Source organism: Hesperophylax consimilis, chromosome 15 (genome assembly GCF_061612785.1).
Source record: "Hesperophylax consimilis isolate HC1 chromosome 15, BYU_Hcon_1.0, whole genome shotgun sequence".
Taxonomy (NCBI): Eukaryota; Metazoa; Arthropoda; class Insecta; order Trichoptera; family Limnephilidae; genus Hesperophylax; species Hesperophylax consimilis.
Genome location: NC_142850.1, coordinates 29672917 through 29685450, shown reverse-complemented (window position 1 = coordinate 29685450; position 12534 = coordinate 29672917). Strand labels below are relative to the sequence as shown.

The window sequence follows — 12534 nt, the reverse complement described above, 5'->3', positions numbered from 1 at the left end:
TGACTAATAAATATGGGTGATACACTGATTACAATAATACAAATATTAAATTGAACACCATCACTGGACGCTTTGCTTAAAAATATTGACTAAAATAATGTTTATAGTTGCATGGAAAAAAAGAAAATAATGTAAAATATACAAATGCAGCGCCTATAAAAACTAGGTGGATATTTTGGCTCTATATCTTGGCACTAGTACCTATAATAAGTTGGTAACAATGAAATTCTCAAATTAATTTCTATAAAAACAAATTGTTTCTTCCTGTTAGTAAATATTAGCCAAGGAAACAGCACATTATTATGTAAACTGTGTTTTCTTGAATACTAAATATAATTTCTCAAAGAAACATAATCACAAACGCCCGGTATATCAGTTGGAAGTATCCTCGCTATGTGCCACATCCCCCACTCAAATTTAAACGGGCTAAATCGGCAGCTTAAGCCTTGGTAAGCTGCAGAATAGTTCCTATTTTAGATGCAGAGGCGCTAGCAGTAACAAATGTCATAAATGACAAGTATGTGATTAATTACGTACTTCCACCTAATTGAAATTTATGCAAATTGTCTGATTTTATCATTCATAGAGCGATGAGGGATGTTGATGTTATTTTTAAAATACACAAATAGTCTGTTAAAGTATTATAAGAAGTATTTTTCAAGGTCAGAAAATTGTTTTCAGCAGTTTGTTCGTAATAATTTCATAAATAGTTGATTGAGCACCATGCTGATTGAAGTGGGGAACTTAATCAAAAAATCAACTCTTAAATTAACCTGCCTAAAACATTTGACATTAGAGCACAGATATACCACTCACATATACAGTAGAAATGAGTCGTTTGCGAACGAGTCGGCTCAGTGAACCGGATCTTTACAAGGATCCGAAAGATCCGGTTCCCAAATCAGCCGCTCACTCGTTCGCGGATCAGTAGTGACTCACCCGTTCGTGAACGGTAAGCCGGTTCACTGTACGCGAACGGTGAGCTGGTGACCCGCCAGACCCGACTCACTCGTTTGCGAACAAAGATCAACGGATCTCACGGCTCGCGGGACACTACTGACGTACTGACCGGATTGATCATAGATACGACATAATAATATTGGTATTCCCGCTTGCATAACATTTTAGTTGTTGTGTCGGAACTTATTTAGTTTATTTTAACAGAAACAAGGACGAGTTATATTATGTTCATAGTTTATTTTCATTGATATCTAAATAATCGTAAAAAAAGTAATGTTGGTATTGAGTACTTACATGAACGACGTTTAACTATTATTCTCACACCGAAGTATTTCGTTTCACAACACAATTTTTATATTATTATTACACTTATTTAGGACACAATTAATTTAAAATAGATTTAAGTTTATTTTTACTGTTCTATATTTTAATACGATTCACCAATTGATTTTTTAAACTTAATTTAAAGAAACTTTTTCTATAGTATTGATATAGATTGTTATTTAAAAATAACACATCTGACAATTTTGACGATGTCATTCTGGACCTTTTTTGGGTGAGAGTTTGACCTGCTTTCGAAAATATCCTTTCACAGGGCACCGGGGTTGCTGTTATACATAGTCTTTTTTTAACGATTGCATAAAGCCGGGGGTAAATAGCTTTTCTTTGGTGCCACCATAAAAGAGGGTCCTCGTGGCGATTGATGAGTGGTTCAGATATGTATTAGTCCAATTCTATAATGCCGGCAGCAGTAGAATTATGTGAAGCCCTTGTATTTTTTACTAGGGCATCAAAATCTCCCCATAAAATAATTAATGATGCCGGTGCAACTATAGCACTTGAAGGACCTGCTATTGCATCTGATCCTGGTAGTTTCATGCAAACAGGTAAATTAAATTCATCTTCACAAGCTTTTTGCTGTAGTCTCCTGTGTGCTATTTCAAATTTACGTTGGTCAGAAAATGCTCTTTTTTGAAACGTGGGTCCAAGATGGTAGCTTGCGCCAATAACTCGTTTGTTTCTACATCTTTGAATCGTTTGTCTAGTTGTGATTTCATGATTGCAGCCATTTTTGAAAATTCTGTTGGTTCTGACGTTGCTTGATTTACAAATTTTGCTACGTGATTCTTCATCGCACTAACACATATTAAAACTTTCGACATTGATGTTGATTTTTCTGAGCTCATTTCTTCCGTAACGACATTAAAAATTTCTAAAATCTCAATGGATTTGACGATAACGTCCCATTCAAGAGGTGAAATACTATTTAGGTCGCAATGAATTATTGCCAGTGTCGATACTACAGCATGTTTTCTTTTATTTATACGTAAAAGCATTTCATACGTCGAATTCCACCGAGTTATTACATCTTGCTTTAATTTTAAAATCGGTAAGCCCATTTGTTCTTGCACAGCATTGAATCGTGCTAGGGCATATGAACTTCTTTTAAAAAATTCTACCACAGATTTTACTTTGTCCAGAATAGGTTTTATTTCTTTTAAGCTAGTCTGTACAGCCAAATTATGTATACGCAAAACATGACTAGTGACGCCATCTACCGAGATGAATTCCGGCTACAATGTTTGCAACATTGTCAATTACAATTGCGACGACTTTGTTTTCCAAATTCCAGTGTTTTAAAAGTCTGCACAAATTTTCAGCGGTATGCTTTTGGCTAAAACATATGCATCCCAGTAGATTTGATGACATCTTGGTATTGCTATTGATAAAATGTGCAGTAATTGCGACGTAACCTATATCATTGAAAGACGTCCAGAGGGGCTCGTTCGCGTACCGGTTCAGTCGAGTCGGTTCACTGAAGCGGATCTTTCAAGTGAACGGGACCTAGTGAACCGGCTCCCTCAACTGAGCCGCTTCGCCCATCTCTAATATAAAGAAATTTCGTTTTATATAAAAAAATAAAGAAAAGTCCTCCAATAAAATCATAGACAATATGTGTAATATTGCTGATATCTAGGCTTCCAACCTATGTACGGATTATGTTCCAAGCCACGCTAAGCTCGACATTCCAACCAAGCCAAGCTTTAAATCAACTGATATACCAGGCCATAGTGGTACACACTTTTGTTTCAAAACACGATAACATATTTATATACCTGAAGTGCAGGAGTAAATGGACTATAATGTATGAAGTCAATGAACATTAATAACAGTTTTGTAAATCTAAGATTACAAATTGACTAGTTTTAAAGCATACTTTATACAGAAACAGTAAGTTCTATCATTATTATTTGTGAATGCATTCATAACTTTACCATACATTACTTGATCCTATCACATTTAAACTTATATATTACCCAGAACAATAATTATTTATTTCAGTATAATAATAATAATCTTTGTCACTTATTACAACTAGTATTTTAGGTTAAATTTTATGTGTAAAATAAATATTTGCATTAAAATACATGACCACCAAAATTCTATTAACATATTTATGCTGCAAAATTTTCAAAATTATAAATTAAATATTAATGTCTGCTGAGACACGTATTCATAGATGTAAAAAATTTAAATATATAAAAATGTCAGAATACAAATGTATTATTAATATGGTGGTAGATTAAAAAAATAAAGTAGGGTAAAAAATATTCTGATATTTACAGTAACATAAAAATATTAGTGAGTAAAAAAAAACTGTGATTGTAATTTTACTTATCATAAAAGAATTACATTAAAAGTAACATGTAATAAAATATATATATTATTTGAAATAAATACATAAACAGCAAAGCATAGGTTACAATAATTAAATATTCATAAATATCACATCATAAAATAAATAATGTTAATAAATAAAGTACGATCCTCTCTCACTGACCGGGAAAAACCGGGCAAGTGTAGTATCCATTTAGTGAAAGCGGCGGATTATAGTGCATACTTACTAAAAATGAAAACAGGTAAGTAGTCATAAAAACAAACAAAGACCGCTACCGGGGCTTCATGTAGAAGCAGAACGAAACGAACAGAAATACATCCGACAGTTGCTAGAATACACAAAGGACTAACCGAAATTTCCTAAAACCACAATTAATAATATTAACTCTGATAACTGGTAAAAATAAAAAGGTCAGCGAGAACAAACTACATGGTGGTACACTAACTGAGTGGGTAAGAGTAAGATAAACTAACCCGTCACGTTGGCGTACAAAGCTTGGCACTAAATTTGACATAAATACCAGCAAATTACAGAGCTTGATTACATGCTTTCGACTATACTAGTCCCAGCGATAGCTTCTACATATTCTTCTTCTCTTCCTTCTCACACGTCTCATACGAAATCGAAAAAGACAGAAGATTGGAGAACAATGATGTCATGTACGATCTCTAGCTGAGACTAGTACAAAAAAATAACGGCGGATTATAGTAGTTGTCGGATTACTGAGAGAGTACTTTAATCAAAAAATAAATTTTATAAAATGCATGGTGAATGAAATGGGAAAAGGTTTTGATAGTTTTAAAGGACAAGAAGCAGTTTTCAGACTTTTTCTCCCAAGGAAATGTATGTAGGTATCACAGAAGTCTAGAAAGATATTTTGTGCATTCACGCAGTTCTCAGCAACTTGGGTTCCTATGGTATTTATATATTGAAATTGATTAAGTCAAACAGAAATAACACAAAACTGCTTTAATTTGCTTCAATATAAGAAATAAATATTAAATTAGTGCCTTGTACATACAAATGCAAATGAATATCATGTTGAACTAACTCTGCACACAACAATAAATAATTATATCCTAACTTTATTATCCTAAAATATCGACACTTGCATACTAATTATAATAAGAGGTATCTATCTACAAACAACAATAATATTCCTTTCTTTTCCTTTCACTTAACACTGAACATCACAAAAATTCACAGATTACACCTTTCCGAACCAGCACTTTATATTGATATCTATTCATTACCTACAAAAGGCATTTTTACCCTTAAACCTTGGGTAGGTACTTTTACTTGCAAGAATTCATCCATCACATAGTAAAACTATCAAATTAAATTAATTCATCCATCACCCAGTAACCTGTCAAATTAGGTAATTCATCCATCACATAATAAACCTGTCAAATTAGATGAATTCATCCATCGCATAGTAAACCTGTCAAATTAGATAAATTCATCCATCGCATAGTAAACCAATGTTAATAGATGAATTAATGCCTAGTATAAATCCATTATATTATTAGATAAATTCATCCATCGCATAGTAAACCTAGATTGTTCGTATTCTTTGGTGATTAGATCACTCACAGTAAAAACAGACATCACAACACAAAAAAATATTGTTACAAATAACAATAATAAATACCAATTAACATTTCACAGTAACAGCAACCATATAAAACAGAACAGTGAAAAAATAGAATAGGTTAGATTTTATTTTTATGTGAATACCACATAAGAGTCCCAACTGCTAATATGTTGTGCAGCTGAAGGCAGTTGAGAGGAGAAAGATATGAGGAAGAGGGAGGTGTGGACGTACTTGGCTATTCAGATCTGGTCACCAAACACTGCTAAAGTCATTTCAAGCAACATTTATATTCTGAATGGTGGTCTTTCACCAGGGCGATACTGAGAGGTTAGGTTAGGTCTGTTTGTTATTTTTCTTCACTTTTCTTCAGTGTCCTGTATAGCCACGGAAGCACACTTCAGTCGGTATTTTGGTTGGGTTTGGGTGCGATCAGCCCTCTCATCATGTCGAAGGTGTTACCGTCTGGCCGGAGGGAGATGTCCCCGCTGGGCCCCGCGGCCCGGAGGTATCCGTATTCGTCCAGGCCGAGGATCCGACACTTGATGGGCTCAGTGTCTTCGGCGCCTTCCACAATTACACTGACTTCTTCATCACTGAAATAAACAAACACACAATTTCTCTCATACACGTAAAATAAGCAAATCTAAAAACTCTCTAAGGCTGGCCGCATACATAAGTTTTTCGTATTCGATTTCCGAATTCGTTTTCCGTATTCGGACATCCGAATGCACGGAATCAGTAGAAAATACATTAACTGCCGCACACGTTCGTTTTAGTTCCGAACGGAACAAATTCCTTACGCACGTTCCGAATGCGAGCCGGCGCGTTCGGAGAAACCGAATGGAAAAAACCTAATGACGTCATGTGGAACGCAGCTATTGCATACAGTTTGTTTGTGCCGACGCAAACGTACGGAAATTTCCGTTCGTAATTCAGTGTTGCCAACGGATCTTGACCTAATATCGCCGTTTCTCATACATAAGGTAGCGTAAAGTAGCCGAATTTGCTGTTAGGTGGGACATGTTTAAAATTGATGTTTTTACGTGAAAATAAAAATAGAATAGAATAAGGACGGGTTGTTTCGGAGAATTTGAACAATTCATCAAATTTCAACGTTCATTTTCGGGTTCTGTGAAAGACTTATTCAAGTTCTGTTTTTATATCATTGTAGGCTAGTTGGTTGACAAAACTGAAATAAAAACTGAAAAAAAAAAAAAAAAAAAGAACTTGAAAAAATCTTTCACAGAACTTGAAAATGAACGTTGAAATTTGATGAATTGTTCAGATTCTCCGAAACAACCCGTCCTTAGAATAGAATTTCAAAAAAATAAAATTTGTCCCCAGAAAATAAAAAAAATTCATGGGGAGGGTGGCTAGAGAATTTCAAGAAAATATAAAATTTGTCCCCAGAAAAATAAATTTCATGGGGGGGGGGTGGCTAGAGAATTTCGGGACATGTTTAAAATTGATGTTTTTGAAGTAGCTTAATTGGCGACCAGTCGCCTTTTAGATTTTTTCGGCGCCGATTCTCGCTCTGAGTAGCCTAAATGGCGATATATCGCCCTTGTTGGCAACACTGGTACTGACGTTTATACATTCCGAATGAAGAAAAACGAACGTTTGCGCTAGTCTCACGGAATTCCGAATACGGAAAACGAATTCGGAAATCGAATACGGAAAATTATGTATGCGGCCAGCCTAAAACAACCAATATACAGGTTTTCAAAGTGACCGGAAAAAATTCTTATGTAGAAAACCATAGATATCTAAATTAATAGACTTAACCTAACATGAAATCTGGGTATCATCTTGATGAATTGGAGGCAAACCATGTGACCATATTTTTGTCTTAATTCACAAATTAAAATGCTAATATGGAAAAAAGTTTTATTTTGTGTTTTCCATGTGATATAGATTCACCCATTTGCACTACGAGTTTCTGGACACCGTTCATATATATTTTATAGTTTAAAGTAAAATAATCTTTTATTTTACCATTTTAATGTACAATGTACCATTTTACAATAATTATATTTACAAAGGAATAAAATATATGAATAGTCTTCCCGAAGAATTAAAAAAAATAACATATTTGGTATTATTAAAAAAAAAGTAAAATTATTTTTATAAAACTGAACACTCGTAATACATTAACAAAATGCAGTAACGTAATTTTGAACCATATTTATATTTTATAATGTTACCACAATCTATTTTATCATACACTCTACGATATTACTTTTTACTCTTACACCAAACTTGAGAGCTAGTTCCATTGATGTATTATACTAGATTAGCCCTGTTTAGTTAAATTCATTTTAAAAATGACACCACATAGCGTATGTCACAAATATGGAGAAGAACTTAACAACCCAACTCTATTTAAACTCCTTGTACAAGCGTTCAAACTCGTAAGTGAAACATTTTGTTACCGAGGTGTTGTTGTAATTTGAATACAAAGCCGTCACCAAACCGACATTTTTTTGCTAAACCAGTTCTGAATCAGGTAAAGGACTAATAAATAACACAAAATGATTTTTATTTTCACATTTTTAGTTTTGGATTCTGTACACTACATATTGAACCAAAACGGGAAACGTACACATATTTACTATTGAGCAGAAGTTTTATGAATTTACAAAATTATTTATATAAATTATCAAAGAAAGCGTTTACTTTGTGGCTTGACACTTTAATCAAATGAAAATTTATTTTGTTTTTAACCACTTTGTTAGGTTTATAAAACAGCATTATAAAAAAACTAGTCTAGGTACAAACATTAAGAGTGGGTTATAGGGCATAATGGTGATTTGCTGGAAAACGGCTCCCTAAAACGGCTTAATACTACCTTTCGTATGTCATTCTCAGACTTCATATTTTTTAATACCAATTAATGGACTATTATTTTTCAGTCTGCCTATTTTTTTTTGTAGTTGTTGTAGGCATTCGACTATAAAAAATTAAAACATTGATACACCATACAACCCACTTTTAAAACTTGGATGTATGATTATCGCGTTAATAACGGCTTTACACTATATTTTTAATTTAAAATATGTATATAATACACACATCTGTAGAAGTACGGCCTCTTATTATCGTTATGATATCTGTGGATGTTAACAATTAAATAAATACTTCATCTTGCACCAAATTTTCAACACATTTACACTGTTTTACTTATTACGGGTGAGAAGCCCCCGAGAGCGGTAGTGGGACTATACGCTCCTTGTTTTACGGCGTATATATTTCTAAAATGCCATCAAAATGTTTCATTTCTGGGTCTAAAAGTAGAATACCGACTCACTTGAAGCATTGCAATAATTTTAGGAAGCTACAAAAACGCTAAGTACTCACAAATACTCTTTTTTCACGTAAATTTGTCGCATTGTATTTTTTGAACTGTCATATTCTTTGAAACGAATAAAATGCAATATTCAATGTGCGTTGTGCGTACCTTTTCCTAACGGTTAGCACGAACGTCACGATGTTGATTTGCGTGCCCTTTATGCAAGTGTGTGTGAGAATTCATTGTCGCTCTGACTCAGTTGTGAGCGCGTTTGGTAATCAAACCAAAAATTACCATCTCACGCCAAATCATTTTTAGTTTGGTAAAATCGGCAATTTTAAGTGATAACATGTCAAGTTTTTCACTATTCCGACCTTACATGGTAAGGCGTATTCACATAAGGAGTAAACAAGTTTATTACCGTTTTTTTATCTTTAGATTAAACAGACAAAAAAAACTTTATAAGTAAATTTACGATTATATCACCTTTCTGCGTATACACACGTAACCATTCACAATTTGTCAAATCAAAGATATTCTATCTACGTATTGTGTTGTAAAGTTCCAAATAATAAGGGTTTTTTAGGAAACAATTTTTTCCCTACCGAGAAAACACAAGGCCTCTAAGTATATAATAGCCAGGTAACATTTTAAACACCCAAATGCGGCAAAAATTGTGAGGCGCATATGTCGCCGTTCTATTTGTATAAAGAACAGTAACTTTAAATTCAGTAAATTTAAATGATTCACCATTTCATATATTTATTACGCGTCAATACATCTTAAACAATAGGTCGAATCGTGGATTCGTTGAATAATATTTGTATTTAGGTATTATATTTCAACCCATTGACGTAATTTTTTTCAATAGCGTTGGTCGTTAAATGAATATAACTATTATTTCCAACGGCTAGTTATATTTTGATACAGTACTAGTATGCCTTGCACGATACTGCCATGGTTAAAACAGATTATTGTTTAGTTAACACTGAATAATTTAACAAATATATAAATTAAAAAAAACTTTCTTTTATTTTTCGAGGTCATATCAATTAATATGTATAGATATTCTATCAAATATAAAATTTATAAATCTACCAAATAAATCCGCCTTCGATTTTCTCGAAAACGAAAGCTCAAATAAAAAATATCATAACCCAAAATTGACTTTAAATGAAAGGTAGATTCATTCACAAGTTATACCGTTTATACCACGAGTTTCCGAATACCGTGCAAAACAACCTTTCTTTGTATAGGAAATGTTTCTGAAATGCGATTCGTAAAGCCAAAAGCCGTTCAAATCTAATTAGATTTAACAACAGCAAGTGAATGATAAACATTTATAAAAAATGTCAAAGTAAATGCTTTACCAAAATAGTAGGTTCTGCAAATAAGTCATACCTTTTTACTAAGCTGTTTGTTTTACTTAATATTTCCGATTTCCAATTGCGTACGTGATGATGCGGGACATGATCATGACGCACATTTGACGTTGTATTTTGACAAGTTCATTAATGTACAACTACCGCCCTCTAGCGACAAAAAAATGAAGAGATTTTGACAGTTTGAGAAAATCCGCTGGCATATAACAAGCGCTTAATATTAAAATAAAGCGAGAGAAATCATATTAGACGAGGACAGAGCTTCAGAGAGGGTGTGGTGGGGTGGGACAAGGGAGGGTGGGGGTTACATGGTAATAATATCAATTTGTTTATGCCCATTAAATGAGCTTTTACATTGTGTTTTTTGTTGTTGTGTTTGTCTCCTTTTTTCGAATATAGGCACAACTTTACATATCTACGGAAAAAATAATGATTGTACCTTCCTTCCCAAGGATTGGAGTCAACCGCGCCAACAATTTTGTCGATCGGGTAGGACTGACATTTATTTCGTATATTAAGCTGTAATGTCATACGATTTCAGAGAAATGCCTATTCGGTTTATTTTTGTAGTGCCAATTTCGTGAAATATATAAATGGTGCTTAATCAAAGCTAGAAAATAACAACCAGTAATTAAAATAATCTTTCTCAGATTAAGCAACGATACCTAATTTGTGGGTATATTACATTCTCTCCTACACAACGCAATAAACAGTACCCATTTCGCATTGCGACACAATGCGTGGGCCTTTTCATAAATGTGCACGTGAACCAAACCAAAATTGTGTTGGGGTTATTTTTCAATGGATATCCCGTGTCTAGTCTAATTGTTTCACTATTTTTAGTTTTTAGTAGTTTTAGAAGGGACTTGTTAATGCGGGCCTTGAAGAGGCTCGGATTATAGGAGGGAGGAAAAACAGATGCCGGTAGCTCGTTCCACATACGAGCCGACTTACACAAAAACGAGTCATAAAAACGGCCCGTTCTCATGAAGCCAACGTCAACCGTGAACGGGTGTTCAGTTCGTGTCTGTCGAGTTTCGCGCACGTGCACCGGTGCATCAGGAATCAATGCTGCTAGCTCCTTGGAGCAAGCTCCATTGAAATACCTGTAGAACAGACACAGCATGCCTACATTGCGTCTATGCATCAGAGAAGGCAATCGGTCTGTTAACAACGAATTGTCAATCAGACGGATCGCTCTCCTTTGCACAGACTCAAGCAGGTTTATCAAGTATTTTGGGGCACCAGCCCAAAGGTGGCTCCCAAATTCAATAGTTGGGCGGACTTGAGACTTGTACAGGGTCAGCAGCTGGTCACTGTTGAAGAATCTCCTAGCCCTGTACAAGACGCCCAACTTTTTGGAGGCCTGATTTACTCGGGCTTCTATGGATCCCCGATACTTGAGCTGGTCTGATATAGTAACTCCAAGCATTTCAATGGAGTCTTTATTGGGGAGAGTGCTCCCATCAAATTGCACCAGACAGTCATTGATCTCCCTCTTTGCCGAAATTAATTAATTAATTAATTAATTGCTGTGCACTTTTGTAACAATATAATAAATTTAAATGTTTTATACGTTATGTATTTAAAAAAATTTATTGTGAAAATACTTGTTCGAAGTAAAAAAATTTTTTTTAAAAGAATCCATAAACAGCAAGATTTATAGTAAAGATAATTTATCCGACTGCAAGCCGAGCCTACGAACCACCTCAGTGACAAACAAGCTTATCAATATTCCTGCTTTATTGAATACCATAAATAAATTTAATATTCAATAACTTACTTGTGAAGCCAATATTTGTAATACAGGTCGAAGAATTCATTTAAATCATTGGTTTCCTTTATCTGCTCGTACAAATACTCGAGGCGGTTTAAGATGAGGGCCAAAAGCATCTCTCTTTCCAGCGGACGCAGCTGCTTGTTGTGCTCCTTTATGAGATCATTCAGGCATTTTGTTGGACTGGAGTTATCCAAGTTGATGCCAATACCTAATGAAAGAATAAAAATTCAGACAAAATGGAATAAAAACTTTAAGCATGCAAATATATTTATAACCGAATTTCACAACCTTATTTATGCTACGCCTTACTCCAACACTTATGCCCCTTTCTATGACAAATTAAATCTATTTTTAATGAAAGAATTTTCTAAGAAAGGTTTGCAGATTTAGTTATGTAATTTTTTTTTTCACACAAGATTTCCCAGTCCCCAACAGCTCCCAACCGTCAGGAGCCAGTGAAACTATGGCATCCTCAATAAGGGTATGTTTGGAGGCTGAAGGTAGTTGGGAAGGGAAGGAGATGGGGAAGAGGAAGGTGTGGAGTACCTGGCTATTTAGATCTGGTCACCAAACACGACCAAAGCCATTTCAAGCAAAGTTCAATTCTGAATGGTGGTCTTACACCAGAGCGATACTGAGAGTGTCTTCCAATCTGGAATGTGCCGCAAGTGTACTATATATTATTTTAAATTAGTAATTTGTGAAATAACACAAATTAATCAAATAAAATTTACATGAGCATGTTGGGATTTGAATCCGCGACCTCCAGCTTGCTAGTCGAGAGCCTTACCCCTCTACCACGGAGGCAGTCAGAGGCGAGATTACTAGTAACTGTCAATACCGGAGCGA

The 12534-nt window shown here is 34.5% G+C and overlaps 1 protein-coding gene across 1 annotated transcript in view; it reads right to left on the bottom strand.

The window, feature by feature from the left end:
* Positions 1 to 3819: 3819 nt before the first annotated feature.
* The window catches only part of Hcs (holocarboxylase synthetase-like protein), a 31739-nt gene continuing 23024 nt past the window's right edge, over positions 3820 to 12534 (bottom strand). Inside the window, exons 14-15 of the mRNA XM_089640102.1 lie at positions 11689 to 11893; positions 3820 to 5827 (exon numbers count right to left, since the gene is read on the bottom strand). Coding sequence (XP_089496228.1) covers positions 5632 to 5827; positions 11689 to 11893 — 401 coding nt within the window. The 3' untranslated portion in view covers positions 3820 to 5631. The remainder of the gene's footprint in view (positions 5828 to 11688; positions 11894 to 12534) is intronic.